Source organism: Lepidochelys olivacea, assembly GCF_965140295.1.
Source record: "Lepidochelys olivacea isolate rLepOli2 genome assembly, chromosome: 2".
In the NCBI taxonomy this organism is placed as follows: domain Eukaryota; kingdom Metazoa; phylum Chordata; order Testudines; family Cheloniidae; genus Lepidochelys; species Lepidochelys olivacea.
Window position 1 is genome coordinate 237390364 of NC_140412.1, and position 21573 is coordinate 237411936.

A 21573-nucleotide genomic window follows, 5' to 3' on the forward strand; every position below is an offset into this window, starting at 1 on the left:
CACAACCAGCCTGCGAGTCATTTTAAGCTGGCCCGCAAGCTCTGGCCGGGGCACCGGGTCGGGGGTCACACCACGCGGCTCATCCCTGCTCCGGCCGGGGTGCTGGGTCGGGGGCCACACCGCATGGCTCTAAGAAGCCACGGCATGGCCCCGCTCTGAGGGTCGCAGGCTGCTCCACACCTAGGACCCAGAGCAGGGACATGCCACTGCTTGAGGAAGGCACCGCTTGGAGCTGGCACCCCGAGCCTCTCCCCACACTCCTGCCCCAGCCCTGATCCCCCTCCTGCTCTCCAAATCCCTTCCTCCTGCGCCCCAAACCTCTCATCCTCAGCCCCACCACAGAGCTCACACCCCCAGCTGGAACCTGCACCCCTTTCCCGCATCCCTGCCCCAGCCCTGATCCCCCTCCAAACCCCTTGGTCCCAGCCCAGAGCACCCTCCTACACCACAAACTCCTCATCCCCAGCCCCACTCCAGAGCCTGCACCCCCAACCAGAGCCCTCACCCCCACCCCAATTTTATGAAAATTCGGGGTCCTCCATACAATTTCTATTCCCCAATGTGGCCCTCAGGCCAAAAAGTTTGCCCACCCCTGCTGTAAAGAGCGATACTATGTATTTGACGCACCCTAGTTGTGTGGATGAGATATTCATATGAGGAAAGTCTACCACTGTTTTCTTTGAGTAGGTGGGATCTAGTGTTAATTGCCTTCTAACATCCATTTTTATTATGCAAGGACCAATTTTAACTTGCTCAGGTTTAGATACTCCTAATATGGTGAAACGGTACTCAATTTTTAAGGCCAACAATTCTTCATGCTCCACTTCCATGTTTCCTTGTTATATTTCTACTATCTTCACACCAATAGGAAAACAAAACTTGACTTATAATGACTTTTTACACCCATTGTTTCATTCTATCTATCTGTTTAAACCATGGTGTTTACAAGCTTAAGTGAGTCTTTGATATGACCACCTGCTGAGCCATGAAATGAATTGTTGTTCTCTTGTACCCTCCTTGTGGATTAATAATATTAAATAAGGCATTGTTCATGTTGGTATTGTTATGGGCCTAACTTAATAGTATGGTTTCCCTTTCTTCTTTTAGCCACCTAGTTGCATACCATGCCATAAACACACATGGGGGATTCCCCCTCAAAATGTGGGTATATTTACTTAATCCTTGATGCAGACCCCTTTAAACCATAACATAGGTTTATCTTTTCCAGGGCCACTGTTTGTAATAGGCATGTTCTGCCCTGTTGACATTGTCAGTTACATGTGCCCATGTTTTCCCCTCTTTTGTCCATACCCATTGACGTTTTTGTCCACTTAAAACTGCAGAAATTTGGATGTTCTCTCCTTCATCCCACAGGTTGGGTGAGGTTCCCCATTAGGTATGGTCACCCCTTATATTTACCACCTTAATCTGGTGGACTATACGCCGTCCTTCCTTATTCATTCCTATGGATCATTTGCATACCATTGTGATGCTGTTCTTCCTTTCTTTTGCCTGAATATACTTCTTGGTGCTGCAGCTATAACAGGCGTGGTGTTCGGGCTGCTTGGGTCTACAAGAGGCAGCTAGAGTGTGAAAATAGTCCAAACCCATTTGCTAGGATACGCTGCCATTGTCCAGTTTTAACTGCTTTTCCCAATATTATGCCTGTTCTTTCTTTAACTATCCACTCACACCTTGTTACTCCTGGTGAGGGGAAATCATTGGGATTTATAATACCCCAACTATTGGAGGGGACGAATGAGATAAAACACTTATGTGAATTTTGCATCATTACATCACCTACAGGTCCCATTATGAACTTGACTACCGAGTTTTCTATATTTTTACTATCTGGTTTGGAAAGATAAAGAGACAACTAACATTACTGTTGGCAGCAGTTTGGTTGAGTTCTTTCCACAGGATTTTCGCTGTCCACTTTACAGCTTCCAAATTCACACCACCATAGCAGAATCCAGTAACTACTGATACCAAAAAGTAATCATCTTGCCTTTTTTCCCCTCCCCCCGAAAGACACCTTTTCTCCCTTGTGAGTATCATTTATAACAATTTTATTGAACAACATTTTAAATGTAACCTTAACTATTTACATTTCTTAAATCAACTAATTAATCCATTGCCCATAATATCCTATTTACAAAGTCTACTGAACATTGGACTGGCTTCAAAATGTCCATCCCTACTATTCCTAATCCATTAAACCCTATTTCCATTAGCCTGAATCGAACATTTTGCACCCTCCTATTTCCCACGTCTACTGTTAGTGGGATACTCAACGGAACGGCACTCTCGATCGCATATATTCCTCTAATCGCCTTCATTTCAAGTGTGACATATGGGATCAGTTCTATGGAATTTCCCAGAATATTTAATATTGAATATGTTGATCGTGTATCCAAATAGCATAACTGCCGAATTTTTCCTTCCTACACTAATTTTTTCCTAGACTAATGTTTATTAGTGGTCTCACCTGGTTATCCTCAGATAGTGTTGCTATTATATCGGGATGTTGCTCTGCTCTCAGATACGGGTATTCCACTTCAACCGTGGCTAAGGAATTGACGAACTCCTCTGTATCTTGTGTTGTAAGCTCTGGGAGGAACTCGTACCATGCTTTCTCCTGCTGTATCTTACTATGATTTTACTTTCTCTCCCTATCAAATAAAAATTATTAAAATTACTAACAGTATAATAGCTTCAACTTATTTTATAGAATTTTTAATTGAGATGAATGGAACCACTTCAGTACTTTTTTCTTTGGAGAATATTTAGGTGATAAACTGTAGGACTGGCCTTGTTTACAATTCTTACTGGTCTCATCCATATTGGACTAAGCACATTATCCTTTTCTTTAACATGTCTGTACACCCATTCATGTACATGTCACCCATTCGCTATTCCTGTGGGTGTAGGATTGGTCCGATCTTCTTATCCATTTAGTTGATGTTTGCCTTAAGTGCTATTGCTATCTGTTTGTGTTTTGGCAATAGATTTCAACAACTTGCATTCATTGATCCGTTAACACCCTAGGTTGATACTCATCTGGGGGTGTCCCAACTACCCACTGTTGTGCAAGACATGAGATTGCCTGAGTAGTTATGGCGTGGAATGAGGTTACCCCATGTGAAGCTACTGTTCATCTGATAGCTATTAATATTTAAAAAAACCTTTTGATCCCAATCCTTGCCCTCCTTCTGTTGTAACTGGCGATTCTAAGGTATTACCTTGGGGTATTTCACACAATACTTTATTTACTAAATCTACTATTATTTGGTGGTTTCTCAACATATCTATACCCATTATACCATTGTCATCTAGGATCATTAGGCCAAATTGTCCTATTCCCTATTTTGTTTCCAACCGAAAACAGATTGGGGGCTAAATGATGCTTGCTGCCTCATTAAATTCTTGCAATCTTTCTATTGCTACTGGGGATCCAAACAAGTTATTTTTCTTAGTGCTAATTAAAGAAAAAGTGGCATCTGTGTCTATTAGCATATTTTGTCCAAATGCTCCCTTATTAAATACCACATTTACTGTAGGTCTTCCCATATATCCTGTATTAAATGTGTCACTAAGTCAGCATGGTCTTTTGCTGACACCAGGGATATGGGGGTGCTCGGTCTCCCTATACTTGATCTTTGGAGTGTGTGGGAGCTGTAGGTATACTTATTTCATGGCTGGCTAATCTCCAAACCAATTCTTTGGTAGGTAGTCGATGGATCTGATCCCTAGGCTCATTCTGCAACATTTCTCTCCAAACCAATTTTTAGCCACATCAGGAACTTTCTTCCTTTCATGAGAGGCAACATTTTTACTTTTGCCCTCTTTCCTTGATTTTTCCCCTTTATTTTGTTTTCAGTGTTGGCTCCTTTTTCCTATGGACCATTATTGGAAAGGTTACCACTGATACCTCTTTAGGTTTTTTTTCCTTGGGGTGGGCATCCTTTCTGTATTTTACCTACAACTTGTCCTACACTAAAGCAGCATCTAAGTTATGAAACATTACTACTGTTTTCATTGTTAAACCAAATTGTGAAATTAATGTTCCTTCAGATTGTGTTACATTACACACGATGGTACCTTCCTGAATCAACTCAGGATTCTATCTCAGAAAAGTTTTTTGAACTTGTACTGGGCTAACCCTGTTCTTTTCCTCCAATTTTCTGAGCGCAACTTTCTTAATGCTCAACACAACACCGCTTCCCTGAGCTGTGCTGCTTACTACCTGTATAGCTTGCAGCTCTTCCTGCAAGCAAGTCACTTCCAATATATGCAATATATGCAATATGCATGGTTAGCCAGACTCTGCTGGTTCTGTGGGTTCAGAACCACATTTACTTCTGCCTTTGTGACAGTTTTCCTTAAGCAGCAGTCTTGCGCCTTATTTTAAGCCATTGCTTATCACAAGTGATTTGCAGCTTTTTAATCTGCAGCTCATCCCTTAAACCTTTTTTTCTTGTAGTGTGGACTTCTCAAGCTGAGCCTTCTCCCTAAAACAAAATTCCAGTTGCTGTTGGGGCAATTGCTGAACATGGTCTGAGGAATCTTTTAACCTTTTGGATTCTAACTTAAACATACAAGGGTTACTTAATTTTTTTGCAACCATGGTTGAGACATCTGTTCCTGTTGTTTCACAGATATCAGACATTTTAGCCAACCAACTTGCTATTGTACTCCTAATTTAGGGTACCTGTGGACTTGCCCAATACCCTAATTTGTTCCATGGCACAAAGTCTCTGAGGGAGCTTCTTGGGGTTATCCCTTTCATAGTATAACCAGAGAAATCGTTACTCCAAAGACCCATCTTTTCCTCTTTATTGCACCATTTAGCGAACTTATTATCCCAGTTTTTCCCTTCTGGCCCCTTTATAGCCATTATCACTCTTTCTCTTAGTTGCAGCTCACTTTCTGGAGTACATTTTTGGCACTGACAGACCGCATGGCTAATCTTATTTTCTTCCTCTATCTTTGTGATCACAGCCTCCACTGCAGCTTGCCCATCTAACGGTTTTTGTTTCCACTGTGCCACTTACTGGCCTCTTTCTGGGTGGCAATAATCTGAGCATTCTGACTTAACACAATGGCTTTCAACACATCAATATCTAATACTTACTTGTATTTGTCTCTTTAGGACAGAACCCCTTTCTTGGGGCTGCTCACCCTCAGTGCTCAGAATACTAGCTTACAAAAACAAATTACTAAAATAAGTAAAAACAAAAAATTTCACTTCCTGGTGTCAATCGTCCTTCTATCCACTAGGGGGTACTATACCTCCCATAAGGCTTCAAATAGTGCTATGGGCCTACCCAGGGACACCAGATTGTTACCCCCAAAATCAGACTTAAAGTACCCCCACAATGGCCTGCCTAGATCATTAACTGAATCCTCAATTTGTCTGGTTTTGGTAAGTGAAAGGAGGTGCCCTGCCCTAGAGGAATTGCCAGGGTTTTTCTCTGATCTTTGGAAAACTCCCAGGACAGACTAACTCTGACCCTTGGGAGGACATGGATACAGCCTTCTGCTCAAAGGACTGACAGGCAGCAATCTTTTGAAAACAAAAATAAACTTTGACACAATAAATCTAAAACATCATACATTCTTTCAAAAGGCATATATCAAAAAGGCAAAGTAAACTTCCTTGGTACAAACACATTAAAGAACCCAACATTGCAATATTATACAATGGGGAGATAGCTTACATTCCGTATACGATGGCCAGTCACAGGCAAGATGCTGTTGTTAAGTTCTTATGACAACTTTATATATATATATAAATAACAAAGAAACAAACATACATACGCAAACATGATTCCCTGTGATCACCACCTTGTTATTCCTGGCTGCAACTGCTCAAAACTATTTTTATTATTAAACCCTTATAATTCTAATCAGTTACACATTATATTCATCTTAACATTATGATTTATTGTCACCACTCCACTTTTACTAATTTAAAAATAAGTTTAACTTCAGTCTTTCCCTTGCTTCAGTTGGTGGTGGCAATACAATGTTCTTAATGCTCTATTCCTGACACAGACTAGAGCAACTGAAAAATCTCTTATCAAAGTGGGTGCTGATTTTTTTTTTTATTTTTTTTTAAAACTGAGTTGATAAATCTGAAGATGAACTCAGATGATCTGGTGTGGGCTTTGCCATCCGTTCTTCAATGTCCTGAAGAAACATGGAGGGATTGGGGGGGTGTTCTCCTTTAGACATGGACAGGCTCCTCTGTGGTGAGACAGGATGCCTACATTAAACTCTCTGTACCAGTTTTCGGGCATTTCCTTCCCCCATATCAGCAGGAGTATGATTCTCGGCATACTGGAGTGCTTTTTGTGCTGAGGCAGATGCCTGTTCTCTCATTGCAAAAGCTCTGGCATGGAGACTGGTGTCCCTGGCACCTTTTGCTTGTTGATTTTCATGCAGTCAGTGTCAGTGCTTCCTGAACCATTTCTGATATTTCAGGCGTCTGTCACCTACCCTATTCTAGCTGTTTGTGTCCCGACAGGCTGAGTAACTGCCTCCCTTGTGTCTATGTTTTGGAAATGAAATGTTGGGTAGCGAGAAAAATGAAATGCTTTGGAAGGGGAAAAGGAATGAAATACCAGGATTTCACTTTCTTCTCTTCTTCCTTGCTGCATCCCCCTTTCTCTCTAGGTAAATCTAGATGACTTTACACAATGTATATATGTACGTTTATGCAAGTCTGCAGTGTACTGTTTTTCATGTTGATACATGTTTCCAGGCTAGGGGAGATCAAACCAAAAATTAAAGTTTGTTCTATTTTGTGATATTGGCTTATGAGTTGCAAGTTTTGCCTGGATCTTTTCTCCAGTGTTGAAGTCTTTCTAGCAGGCCATATACCTAATCTGATGCTGAACTTGGGAGAGGTTTCTGAGTCACTGTATACTATATGATAAGTATACACAAACATGTATTTCCTGTTCACATAGTCATTAGCTTTGTTGTTGCGGCTCTTTACAGCTGTGCTTTCATTTCCTTTTGGCAAGTTATTTCTTTTTACTATCCAAGAGTGAGAATCCTGCACAGATAGTACCTATAGAGAAGGGAACATTATTAATCTATAATTTTGCTTCTCTGAAAATGTTGTCATGGGTGAGTCTCATACACCCATCCACTTCCCTTTCGTGTTTGGAGTTTACCTATTTGAGATGTTTTTCTCATGGTTCTTATCTTTCCTTTTGAAGCATTTTTTGTCTTATCTTAATGATCATTTTTACTTTACTTTTCTTTCTAGGAGCTTCACCCCTCTGTGCAATCAAAGAAATTGACTGGAACAGTTGGAGGGCAGCATTATATCTGGCAGGGGGAGAGAGCCCACAAATATTAATAGGGTACCTTGATTATACTTCACCATGCTACTGCTGCCCTCTCAAAGATCAAAAACTCTTGAGAGCTAAGAGTTCAGCTAGTCTCGTGCAAAGAAACAAAGATATAGGATTGTGACTCCTGTCAGATGATCTCTTCAGAAAAGCAGAATTTTTACAGAAAAGTAACTTCCCACTTTCAGGTGGATTTTTTTCATCTCTTTTTGCCACTTTCTCAGTGGTCCCTTTTACTGGTTTTTGTTCTTCATCTTTCCCTTCCCTGGCACTGTTCTTCAGACAGTTTGCTCTGCTTTTCATCAGCTGAGCCCTCCTCTCTGCCTCCAGGGGTTGTGTTACTGACCCTGCATTTCATTTTCTTCTTCTCCAACTGCCAGTCCTAACTCTTGTACAACCTTCTGCATCCAACATATTTTCCACTGTTAAAATCTTGTTTGCTGTGTAAATAGCAGTAGAAAGGAAAATGATCACGCTGTATCCATTAAAATAGCAGAACATCAGTTTACACAATCTTAGGCCCTAATTCTGGTATGTGTTCTGCATGGATGGACCCCAGTGCCCAGGCAGAATCCTACTGGAGCTCCATGCAGAAGCAGGGATCTACCCACACAGAACAGCTTGCATGATTGATGGCATGGTCATATTTCTTACAATTAAAAAAACAGGCCCCCAAACTATTCTCAGTAAATTAGCCTCTTTTTTTTCCTTCAGCAAGTTCACATTATCCAAGCCACTGCAAGGAAAATTACACACTCAGTTAATATTTTGGATCCCTTGTGTCCTCATTACAGGATCAGTGGATGAAGTATGCAAATTGTTCAGCGATGGTATGATTTTTCCTGTCTTTTAAAGATCGTAGTGCCGTAAATACAAACCTTAGTGTTTAGGTCCCTTGTGCAATAGCTTTTTGTCTGTTGTTTTAACTGTTGAAATTTATCTCTATGTGTGAGAGCTGGAGTCCTGGTAAGGGGTTTAAATTGGGATTGTGTGAATCCTGTGTTTTCACACATCCTCCTGGAGTTATGCACAATAGGAGAATCTCACAGAATTATCACTAAAGAGAATTATCACTTTGTCTGATTGGACCTCTGCTTCTGCACTCTACTGGTTTCCCAGACACACCAGCTATAGCTTGTAACTAGAAATATGCATGTCCTCTGCTGTAGCCATGCTTCAGAGCGCGACTGAAATAAAAGAGGGGGAGATACAGAAATATCAAAGGGGGAAAAAATGGGGTGAGCACAAGAGACTTAGAAACAAAGTAGGGAGATAGACCCCCTCAAAGGGCAAGAGAAACAAAGTTGATGCCTCTGTCACTGTCCAATCTATATGGGTTCTTACACTCCATTCATTGTTATAGTATAAGACCACTTGACAGCATCTTCACTTCCTCACAATCATCATGTACATTGCTTATTGTTCAGCTGTTTGCATCAGGTAGCTGCCTTGACAGCTCCCTAATCCATGCCTTCCCAACTCCCTCCTGCACCCTTGCAACTTCTGGTTTACACTCCTGAAAGTACACACTTCCTCCCCAGCAACAGATTCCCAGCAGGGAGTGAAAGCTTATCCTGAGAGGTGTGGTCAGCGCATAAGGACTGGGTGTCAGCCCACCCATTGCTGTTTTCCCCATCCTTAAAATCAGAATAGCAGTACTTACCTACCTGGCAGAGTGTTACAAAGCTCTGTGAAGTTGTAAATAATGAGTTCCATACAGAAACATTGCCTTACCCACATCATTCTGCCTCTTGCAGCAGGCCTCTGTCTACTGCACACCATACTAGTAGAAAAGGTCAAGGGTACTGCAGTCCCAACACCAGTTCACTATACAAACCTGTCTTATTGTCTGTCCAGTATGTGCACAAAACAAAGCAGAGGGCCTGCTAAAAAAAAAAATGTGTTCGTGTAATTATAAGCTATCATAATGCACATACACAAAAAGGCAGTTAAGGTTGCACATATTTACTAAATAATATATAAAATGGTGGTGTGGTTCTACTCTGAGAACTTTGTAAAAATGGCACCGTCATCCTCAGTCAGTCTGTGTGTATCCAGCATTATCTGCTGACCTGAATCACTAAAAAATTTTTTCCTTCTGTTAGCATGGCAGAGTGGAAAGCTGCTAAGAGAGAATGACCAAGTTCCTATTATTTCTTGAGCATCATCAACAAAATTTACTATGCTCCTATCAGGGTTTCCAGTAGCATCACAGAGGGAATAACTTGGCCTGCAGAACCTTTATTACTGTTACTGATGTGTGAGATTGAAAGCACCTTGCTTGATGCCCAGATTGAGTTTTCAGAAATACTAATTTTTTTTAAGTTCCTTGTAAAATTGGCACATTTTATACGGAAATCAGAGACATCGTAAATATGAACCCTAGAATGCCATTTTTAAAGTCACTTTTCAGAGAAGAACTGTACTTTTAAAACAGAACTTTCAAAACTTGCTTTTGAAATGTCTGTCACTATTGTGCTATCTTCATACCGTTGAATCGTTCTGGTTTGTCAATGAGCGCTGCCATTTTGCTGCTACTTTCCAGCAGGAAGTCCAGTCTGCTGACATAGTTTATGACACAGGGAATTCCAATGAGCAGTTGAATGCATGAAAGAGGCTGGAAACTTTTACAGTTGTTTTAAGGTAAGTTGTATGATTTACTAAAAATAATTTTATGGAAAAATATTTATACTAAAGTGTTGAACTAACAAAGTTTCTAATGCATATTAGAGCTATCTTAAAACAACCATGAAAGTGTCCAGCTTTTATTCTTATACTGAACAATGATTCCTTTTTTTCACAAACTACAGACCATATCCTGCCATTGTTTTGCATGCAAAATTCCCCACTAAAAGCTATGAGGTGCTCTGCATAAAAATAGGGTAATATCTTGGCACCTATGTCAGCAGACTGGCAAGATGTCACCTTCCAGTTTCATTGCTGATTATTAAATTTAAATGTATTTAAACCATGTGCAACGAGACTTAAATTCCTTTTATAATGAGTTGAAGTGATTACAAGATCTTTTATGTTTTCTCTTTAATTTATTCTGGTTCTGCTGGAAATTTGTATGATTGGCTCGTTTTTAAGGTTTCAGACTTTTGCCGGAAAAGCAGGTTAGCGCTTCTGAGGAAGGGAATGATTTGAAAATGTTGCTTTTCCTGCTCCCTCATTGTGACCTCTATACCCCAGCTAACCCCATATATGTTCTCTTATTACTTCCCCTCACCTCTTTAAAAAATAAATAAGCAGCTGTGAACCATGGAGTTAAATCGCTGGTGTGACATCATCCAAAAGACTTAATTGGCCAATCAATGTGTGGCTTTGGCTGATAAGTTTTCATGGTCATATTCCGATATAATGAATGATGCAATACAATCCCAATTATCTCAGTCTCTGAAGACACCCACAATCTTAAAGGAATCAAGAAAGTCAGTTCAGCAGTCCTTGGAGGCTGTGTTCTGTGTCTTTTTCAAATCTAGAATACAGATTTGTAAGCTTGCTTGTCATGTCTCCAGATGTTAGTGAGTTGTCAACCAGCTTTGGAGAGTCTGCAATTCAGACCTCCCATGTGTGGAGCACAGTGAAGATAAGGCAGACTTTAAAGGGTCTGCAGTCCAGCTGTTGAGGCATCCCTTTAAAACTGTCTTCTGCAAAGTTGATTGGTATCCTTGTTGCTATGTTCCAGAGTGTGTTCTCTTTGGATCCAGATGTCCTTGGGCATCATGTAGTCTGGTGCCTCATTACTGCACTCTAGACCAGGGGTTCTCAGGACAAATTTTTTGGTGGCTGCTCTCATGCTTTTTCCTAAAATACGTAATTAGCTTTAGGAAAAACAAATAAATATGCATATATACATGTCCAAATCATTGTAATTTATTTATTGCTAACTAGTGAGTCTGTTGTGAAAAGTGATATTAACAAACATTCAAGTATCACTTTTCACAGCAGACTTACTCAGCTCTGGCAAGCCTGGGGACAAATTAAGCCTTGAATGGTGGATCGGGGGAGGCAGCGGGGGGTGGAGCCTGAAGCACTGCATCCAGAACCTGGGGCCTGCCGCCACGCAGCTGGAGCCTGGGGATGGCATCTGAAGCCCCTCTGTCAGAGCCTTCGACCCCAGGGCTCAAGCCCAAAGCCTGAGCCCCACTGCCCCTGGGAAGGTGGGGAACTCACCGGCTGCCTGGTCCTCCTGCACTGTGGCCCAGGTATCTCCAGAGGTGGGCAGGACCCAACCCTTGCTGGTGGCCCCAGCAACCAACACCAAGGCAGTGCATCCAGGAGCAACAGGGAGAGGGAAGTGCTGGTACTTTGCCCCCTTCCCCCAATCACAACCCAGGAGGCTGTGGGCGCAAGAAAAGCCTGTGGTGGCCTCATGCAGCCATGGTGGCCGCATTTGAGAAACGCGGCGGAACCTAAAATAGAGAGTACAGTACAATCCTGGGGGTCATGACCATGCTTTGGAAAAATCAGGATTGCACTTGAACTGGACATTCTGTGAATAGTATTCCTTTAATGCAGTTATTTTGCTCTTAATTAGACCTACAGTAGAACCTTAGAGTTATTAACACCTCGGGAATGGAGATTGTTCATAACTCTAAACAAAACGTTATGGTTATTCTGTCAAGTTTACAACTGAACATTGACTTAACACAGCTTTGAAACTTTACTATGCAGAAGAAAAATGCTGCTTTCCCTTTATTTTTTTTAGTAGTTAACCTTTAACATAGTACTGTAGTTGCGGGGTTTTTTTGTTTTTGTTTTGTCTCTGCTGATGCCTGATTGTGTACTTCCGGTTCCAGATGAGATGTGTGGTTGATTGGTCAGTTTGTAACTGTGAGGCTCTACTGTATGTATGTTTCACCCACAAGTATGGATGGGGAAAGAAAGTTAATGTCTAAAAGTTGCCAATAATAATTTTGAAAAGTCTTTTCCTCCTGCAAACTTTGACCTCAACTGATTCTTGAATGTTTTGCATGTAAAGTATGCCATTGTATTACACAAACCTTGCTAGTGCTGCATGGGAAGAGAAAAGTGAAATTTATGAAATATGGTCAAAAAAGGGACTGAAAAATGCAACTTATTGTAGAACAAATCTGTTCCTTCTGTTCATTCAGAGTCTTAGGTTTTTTTCTACTTAGCTGTGGTGGCCCTGCACTGCTATGGAAGAGTAAGCTTGTATCTATTCTGGCTCATGGATTATCAGCAAAATTTACTTAAATTTCAGTTCCAGACCTACACTCAGCTATATATCATGTTTGCAGCCTTTTTATTTTTCTTGAACCTGCCATTTAAATTTACTAAATTTATCAGACCTCCTGAGTAGGGTGGTGGTGGAATTGTTCTTTAAATAGCATAAACAGAAGAAAACCAGGACCGTTTAATGTAATTTTCTTAGAGCAGTGTTTTTTCAAACTATGGTCTACAGGACACTTTCACATGATCTTGAAATCATCTGCTACTGTTACAGTAGGGAAGGATATCAACTTTAAAATAGTGATGACTCTTCCTAAATGTAGCCCAGCCCAAGGAACACTAAAAGTTTTCAGATGTTTTTGACTAGCAGAACTCACAATTATCTGCATTCTGTGGCTCCTTCAAGTATCATTGTCCAAGTGTTTCTTTGGTGTAAATTCAGCCACAATCAAATTTGCGGGAAACATCAAAATTGGGAAGGGCGGTAGCACAAACACAGGAAGACAGAACCAAACTGTATCCTGACTTGCAGATATTGGAGCAGTGAGGGTTGCAAGCAATGCGATAAGATGTTGAAGCCCTATATACAGAGATGTATAGAGCCTGATTCAGCTCTCATTGAAGTTAATGGCATAACTCCCATTAACTGCAGTGTTGCAGAAACAAGACTATATACAGACTGCTACAAAATGGGGAGATGTAACCAACCAATTGCACCCATTCTATTAAAATGATCTGACTTTTCTCTTGTCTGCTTATACAGAGTTGAGAAGGTTGGCAGTCAGTGTTAGGTTCAGAACATGAAAATGTTTTGAGAACCACTACTGTTGAAAAATAATAGTTTCTCTTAGTTTCCATAGAGATTTTTCATGAGCATATTGCAGTGCACATAGTATGCTTGCTTGACACTTAAAGGTGTGTGGGGTTTTTATAATTTTAGGGAGGTGCAAGCAAGCCAACGCTCTGTGGCCATAATTGCAGAGATGATCCATACTGCTAGTCTAGTTCATGATGATGTCATTGATGATGCAAATTCTCGGAGAGGAAAAATGACTGTTAATCAAATCTGGGGGGAGAGAAAGGTGAGTCTCTGTTATTGTATACAGCACTGGTAAAGTGGAGATTTGTATTTGTCATGTTGCTAATATTTAGTCTCTCTCTCCTTGGCAGTAGAGTGTGGCTATGGTAGATGCTGGGGCTGTTTAGAAAAAGGGGTACAATCTGAGCTGATCACATAATTGTGAATATGGTATGAATCCCTACATACAGGGGGTAAAATGGATAAACTTTCTAACCCTACGTTTTCAAAGTACAGTGGGAAGATGTTTTTACTGTGTGATTCCTATTGACTTTAATGACAGTTGCATACAGTAGCTAAAATCATGTTGAAATGCTTTGAAAATATGCCTCCTTTTAAGCACCTCATGTATTGATTTCCCCTGTTGAAATAACAAGCCAAAAGAGCTTTTATGCTAGCATTAGAATTTTCAGGCTTTAAAATGTTAAATATATGGCTTAAGGTAGTAAAGGTTTTGCTGTTATCATTCTCTTGTGAAATATGTAAGATGACTAAGCTGCTTCATAAAGCATTTGAAAAAAAATTATTCAGGAAGTCCTGGGGGATGACGGAGATCAGTGACACTCCCAAGTTTTTTAAGACACTTTAGAACTAATTGACATTACACAATAACAGTAGCACAGTAACCATACGATACAGTATATAGTGAATAAAACTTATTTCTTTACCTTGCAGGTAAAACACACTCAAATAATGCAAGTAGGAAAAACCCTATATATAGCAAAAAAGAGCTCACTGTAAAATGGGAACTCCAAAATGGTTCAAATTTAAATACTGTAACTATTTTTTTCCTTTTTCCAGCTTTCAGTCAGACATGTACACTTTGTGCGGAAAATGATGTAATATGACTAGACCTGGATAATGTACAGGGAGTCAGATTGTCCCTAGTATTTTTTATGTGAAGAGACCTTTTAAAAAAACCAAAACCAAAACCAAAAATCTTCTCTTGGTTTTTTTTTTCAGGCTGTTTTAGCTGGGGATTTTATCCTTTCAGCAGCTTCTGTTGCTTTAGCAAGAATTGGAAACGCTACTATTATATCGGTATTAAGTCAGGTGATTGAAGATTTGGTGCGTGGTAAGGTTTTTTTCTATTTGTATCTTTATACTTCTTTGTCTAAACAATAAACCTAAAAAATAAAGACTTTGTCCCTGCATCTTTATAGGTGAATTCCTTCAGTTGGGCTCCAAAGAAAATGAAAATGAGAGATTTACTCACTACCTCGAGAAGACCTTTAAGAAGACTGCAAGTCTTATCGCAAACAGTTGTAAAGCAGTATGTACGTTCTGTCTCTCCTCAAGTTAACATACCTTACTGTAAGCTTCACAGCTAAATTCCCAGTTACATGTTGTTTTCTTTGGAAATGCTCCAAACTAGATTCTTCAACTAGTATTTTGCCACAGTCCTAATGGATCTTTGGTTAAGATTTTTATCCCAATTCAGCTGTGCAGCCTCCATTATTGGTTTTCATTCTTTCCTTTCTGTTTTACATGCAGAGACAGACTTTTTTACTCTTTCCTCACTCAGTTCACAGTAAGATCCACTATAGACTCCTGAGCTGATTTCTAAAATGTTAGAAGTTTGAGCCTATTTTTAAAATCCATGTCCGAGAACTGGTCATCTTATAATTTGTTGAATATAAGTTTCCTTTCATGTCTGTTGTCTGCTGTAGTGTAGCATAGTAAACTGTAATGCAGAGACCTACATGAACAGTGCAAAAAATTTAAACAGTTTGTGTTCTTCCTATTTAACATTGCGCTAAATAGGAAATACATTCTCTTCTGGTCCTCATTAAGTCTTATGAATTGAATGTGTTTTTAGTTGCGTGAGTTAGGGGTGACTAAAACAATCATGTCTAGTTCCATTATTGTAAAATGACAGAAGCATAAATTAAAGGACTGAGTCCCAAACAAACTGACAGTCAGTCAGACCCTGCTATACCCTGCTCTCCACATTTACCACCAAATTCTATTACTTTCGTTACACAACAAATGAATATTGACTTGTACAGACAAGAAACTCTTATTCAAAAAACCATGTTTATTACCAATTTAGAAAATGCAGGAAGTGACAAAAATGCTTTTCTCTCTTCTTCCCCCACCACCCCATCCCCTTCCCAAAGAGAGCCATAATGTTGTCAGAAAGGGAAGTGTAGTTGGAACACAACCTTAGCAATAAGAGGCAGTTCAAAAACAATTAGTCTAACAAATTTGTATTGTTAAGTGTTTTATTCTGAAATCAGTGGTACATTCCTGCAATAGAGAGCAGTTGAAAATTGCCTAAATAAAGTGGATTATATAAAACAGGACATTATTTCCAATATTGTAATACCTTATTGGAACACTCTCAGTACAGTATACTTTCCATAAAAATCTGTCGGAGGAATCTGGAAATCTGACCAGTTCAAGGAAAACAGAAAACACTCCAGTCGTATTTGCATACAACATTGGGAATACCTAAATCTTGAAATGGTTTCATTTCTAATTAAGAGTAATCTATTTCCAAAGCTTCTTAAATTCATGATAGTTTCTTTTGTGTTTCTGAAGCAGATTGGGAATATCCACTGGCAACAAAACAAAGATAAAGCATTATTTCTCTTAATTTTTCACTTAGACCTAATCTTGCAACAAAGTTGGGGTCCCTGAAAAAAGGCTACCACCAATCATTGATACCAGATCCACACCTACCTTCAAAATGGTCATGCTATCAACTGCTTTACTAACTTCATGCAATAGTATCCAAGGATCTAAATTTCAGTGGGATCTTATATTTTGGAAGTAGAGAATTTTATCTGCCAAAAAGGATTCAGATGTATTTCTTAGGCAACTCTTTTTATAGAAACAGATCAGGACATGGATGGTTCATATGAATAGTAATGTGTGATAGAGCTTTCCTCTCTAAGGCTCAAATCGGCAGTGAGAATTTTGCCTGAGTAAAGACAGTCACATCAAGCTTCTGACTCATCACATATTCAGTGTAACTGAAAGCTGTTGCTGTTGGATAGCAATTTTGACAACCTAAAAAAAGAATTCACAGGGTCTTTCATTCCCATTAGATAGATGCTCGTTACAAATTCCACCATTTCAGTTTGCTTATTGGCCTCTCTGAGAGTTTGCACAAAAGCCAGGGATTCAGGGGCATCCATCTAAAGTGTAGCTGAGATACAGTTGACAGGAAAGGGAGCTTGTTTTACTGTTGCCTTCCTGTATTTTTACTGTGCATAATTATGGCTTCCACCACTGGAAATTTAGCATTTGGGATGCAGCAAAATCATGTTTATAAATAAAAGTATGGGGAGGGGATTATCCTTGGGGGCAAAACTATAGCTCTGCACACTGACAATGACATTTTTTAATCTTTCCTGCAGTTTCTTTCTTCATAGGTCAGCAAGGATGGGAAGAATGGTACTGATAGAATGAGTGGCAGAAAGTGCCTAGAGCACACTTTCATGGGACAGTTTGGGCTATTTAAGGAGAGCTGATGGGTTCAGAAGGAGTTCAGCTCTTCGTAGCCAGAAGAATGGTCAGCAGAATCATTATCTGTAGCTTGGAAGTGGGTTCTTTTAAGTGTCCAAGTGTTTAAGTGAAGATGACTTCATTCTCAAGGCCAAACTAAGGCTATATTATTGGTGATTAAGAATATCAGTTAGGATAAGTCCTGCTAGCATGAGCCAATTCAGTTCTTGTGTTAAGGGAAGGAAAAGACACTCATTGTTTCCAGTTTCATATAAATCAGGTAAAATATTGGCTGAAAAAAATGGCAAAAACTAATTCTAATGGGATTTTAGTTAGAATGAATCTAGAGCAGGAGTCAGCAACCTATGGCACACATGCCAAAGACGGCACACGAGCCGATTTTTAATGGCATGCTGCTGCCTGCTGAGTCCCAGCCACTGGCCCCGCTCAGCTTGCTGCCAAACCCAGGCCAGAACCCTGGCAGGCAGCAGCGTGCCATTAAAAATCCTGTCCGCCTTGGGCCCGCTATTCTCAGCCGCCTCACACACAGGGGCAGGGTGAAGAAACTTGGTCACCACTTCTTCCCCCAGCGTGCTGGGTTCCTGCCCCTCCTCCTCCCCCTCCCTGCCGCCGATCAGCTGATGGCCTTCGAGAGGGAGGGGGAGAAGCAGAGCCACAGTGCACTCGCTGCACCGGGGAGGAGGCGGAGAAGAGGTGGGGACGGGGCCTTGGGAAAGGGGGGTGGAATCAGGGCATATCCCCTCCAGCCCCCTGCTGTGAGCTGCTCTGGGCAGGGGGCTGGGAGCACCACACCCCCCCAGCCCTCTGCCCTAACCCCGGCACCCCCCACACACACCGCCAGCCCTGACTCCAGCACTCCCACACATACCCAGCCCCCCCACACCCCATGCCCTGACTCCTGCACCCTCCTCACACGCCCCCTGCCCTGACTCGTGAACCCCCCCCATGCCCTGACTCTTGCACCCCCCACCCTGAGCACCAAACGGGAGCTTCTGCACCCCACCATATATATATATATATATATATATATATATATATATATATATATATATACACACTCACTCACACTCTCTCTCTCACCCACCCCCCTTCCCCCCCCGCACCAAATGGGAGCTGCCCAGGTAAGCACTCCACACCCAACCCTGAGCCCCTCCCTCATTCTACCTCCTCGCCAGACCCTGCACCCCAACCCCCAGCCCTGTGCTCAGTGCACTCCCACCCTCAGCTCAGTGCAGAGAGGAAGAGAATGGGCTAGAACCAGGGAGAAGGTAGGTACCCACTCTATGTGGGCAGGGCCGGGATCCCAGACCGGCAGTGGGCTGAATGGGGCCGGCAGCCGGGACCCTGGCTGGCAGGAGCTGGCAGACAGAACCCCAGATTGGCAGCAGGCTGAGCCTTTCAGCCCATTGCTGGTCTGGGGTCCTGGCTGCCGGCCCCTTGCCAGCCAGGGTCCCGGCCACAGGCCCCACTCAGCCTGCTGCCGGCCTAAGCGGGCCGGTGGCGTAAGATCAGCATTTTAATTTAATTTTAAATGAAGCTTCTTAAACATTTTGAAAACCTTGTTTACTTTACATACGACAATAGTTTAGTTATATAATATATAGACTTCTAGAGAGAGACCTTCTAAAAAATGTTAATTACTGGCACACGAAACCTTAAATTAAAGTGAATAAATGAAGACTCGACACACCACTTCTGAAAGGTTGCCGACCCCTGATCTAGAGGAAGGACGATTGGTGTGTTCCTGGGATAGTGCCTCAACAGGATACGGATGGTCTTTTCCTGTAACTGAACTGTAGTTTGTCTGCATCTCCAAAGCAATGTTACATTAGAACCAAAATGCCACTGAGGTAACTAAATAAACAGTCTATCAAGGGCCTAAAGCTGTCACAATCTCCAGTGTGTATTAACTACATGGTAGATGTGTGCTTACGCTACGGCCGGAGTCGTACATGCCGGCCTCAGTAAATAGTGGCAGATGGCCCTGAGAGTCACTGTAGCCTGAGTTACTGAAAGGCATTTTTCAAAGACAGTATGGGAGTGGAGGCGTTCAGGAATTCACAGCAATGAAGCACAAATGGAATTCCCAGCTGTCATGAGAAACCTGAGATACCAAATAAGCTTAGCAGCTTCTCCCTCTCTTGCCTATTTTTCCTGCTATAATTAGATTTCAAAGCCAGGTAAAGATTTGCATTCTGTATAAGATACTTTCAAAATAGGGATTTTTTAAAAAATATTTCTTCATTGAAGTAAGTATAAAAATTGCATCAGAGATTCCTGCTTCATCAGCAGGACTCCAGTTTTTACAGACTTTGGCTCTTGTCCTACAAGCTGATCTGTGCATGCATATCCCTGCACCCACAAAGAGCCCCACTGACCTCAACAGAGCTCTGTGTGGCCATAAGGATTTGCCATAGGGAGTACAATGAAAGGAAGAATCTGTACGTCTCTATCTAGCCAATGATTCCAAATTTAATTAAGTTTAAACTTCCACTGGGTGTGTCTCATGGGGGTCCACTGCACATAACTCAGTGCAGAATTGGAGCCTAAACTGTGTTCGCTCCTCTTGACATATTAAAGAATATAATGTCACTGATGATACAGAACCACCTCAAGCTATGCACGCACATTAAAATAAACTGTAAAGTCTAGTAACAGGTTTGAGCGAATAGAACTACTGTATCAGGTGCATCAGACTCTATTACAGAATGTCTGATAAATCCCCTCATTCATTTCCCAAAAAATTCACTAAAGTCATTTCCGTTTGATGATCTACTTTCTGTGGAAGAGATTCCCATACAACAAAGTAACTGGAATTTGAAGTATTAATTTATGAGTAGTAAATAACAAGGGATTATATATATAGCCATCAGCTCTGAGGGGCTAGTTCATGAACACTGTTTGAAATCAGAGTGGCAAGATGGCATCTTAGCCTTGCTTATAACATCTGGGAAATTGTTCCTAGTTCTAAAAAAAATACAATGTTTCTGAAATACAGTTTTAAGTAAACTGAGTTGTCTCATTGTAGTGTAAGAACTATTACGAAGGGTTCCTTATCTTCTTTATCTTGGAAGACTGAATTTAGGAGTAAGAATTTTGAATCCAGGTTTAGTGGGGAAGCTATCGGAATTCCTATAAGATTGACTTTGCAACAGATCTGTTGTGACTCTGGTGACATAGGGCTTGCCTGCATAGGAGAGTTTTTCAAGTTATACTAGTATAGTTATGCTGCTATGGTTATTCCATGGAGAGTTACACTAGTATAACTAGGAGGACTTGTGGCACTTTAGAGACTAACAAATTTATTTGAGCATAAGCTTTCGTGGGCTAAAACCCACTTCATCGGATGCACGCAGTAGAAAATACAGTAGGAAGATAGATATATATATATATATACACACAAAGAGAACATTAAAAAATGGGTGTTGCCATACTAACTGTAACGAGACTGATCAATTAAGGTGGGCTGTTATCAGCAGGAGGGAAAAAAAAACTTTTGTGGTGATAGTCAGGATGGCCCATTTCAAACAGTTGACAAGAAGGTGAGAGTAACAGTAGGGGGAAAAAATTTAGCATGGGGAAATAGTTTTTACTGTGTGTAATGACCCATCCACTCCCAGTCTCTGTTCAAGTCTAAGTTAATGGTGTCCAGTTTGCAAATTAATTCCAATTCTGTAGTTTCTCGTTGGAGTCTGTTTTTGAAGTTTTTTTGTTGGAGAATTGCGACTCTTAGGTCTGAAATTGAGTGACCAGGGAGGTTAAAGTGTTCGCTGGAGAACATTTCAGAGTAGTTCATCCGTTTGTGTGCACTTAAGTAAAATGCTAATGTATTTTCCCCAAGGATTACATAGGGGATTTTTTTTTTTTTCTGCCTGCTACTCATGGACAAAGAGCCACATTACCATAGTATGGCTGCAGTTCAATCAGTTCTTGAACCTCAAGGTTCCTGATGGTTTGTTCAAAACCAGTGATGATTTGGTCTAGTATTACGTGCCTTTCCCATCCCAGCACCCTTTGCCACTAACTCCTCCTCCCCCCCCCCCCAATAATTCAGTGGAAATTTCAAGTTTATCAGCACATCTCTATTGATAGTTCATTTCTGGACAGTTAACATCTCCCATGAAAATAATCTTCCCTCTCTCACCTGTCCTAGTTTAGGCACCACTCTTCCAACTCCATAGTCTCTGTTACTGGAAGGCTTGTAAGATCCATCTACCTACTTAAGCCCTATCTTCCTAACAATTATGTTCAGGCCCTGTGTTGCTGAACTGCATTAGACAATTAACCTACATGTGTAACATCTCCTCCTGCTGCATTCCCTCTCCTTACAGTATACTCTGTAACCATAATAAAGTTAATCTCTATCCAGAATTTAATACTGCAGTTGGGTTTTGTGTTTTCTAATGGGCCTAGATATTTGTGTGTGCGCATAAACAGGGAATTGGGGATGGGGAAGAATGC

General features: G+C 41.0%; 1 protein-coding gene across 3 annotated transcripts in view; it reads left to right on the forward strand.

The window, feature by feature from the left end:
- Positions 1-21573, forward strand: part of PDSS1 (decaprenyl diphosphate synthase subunit 1) — a gene marked incomplete at its 5' end in the record, with an annotated part of 43282 nt that overhangs the window by 13194 nt on the left and 8515 nt on the right. The window contains 5 exons of one of the 3 annotated variants that reach the window (XM_084618106.1): positions 7600-8194; positions 9910-10007; positions 13501-13642; positions 14602-14713; positions 14802-14911. In XM_084618106.1, coding sequence (XP_084474232.1) covers positions 13544-13642; positions 14602-14713; positions 14802-14911 — 321 coding nt within the window. Of the gene's footprint in view, positions 1-7599; positions 8195-9909; positions 10008-13500; positions 13643-14601; positions 14714-14801; positions 14912-21573 lie in introns of those variants that run through there. The other 2 variants (XM_084618107.1, XM_084618105.1) reach the window with 2 other exon arrangements.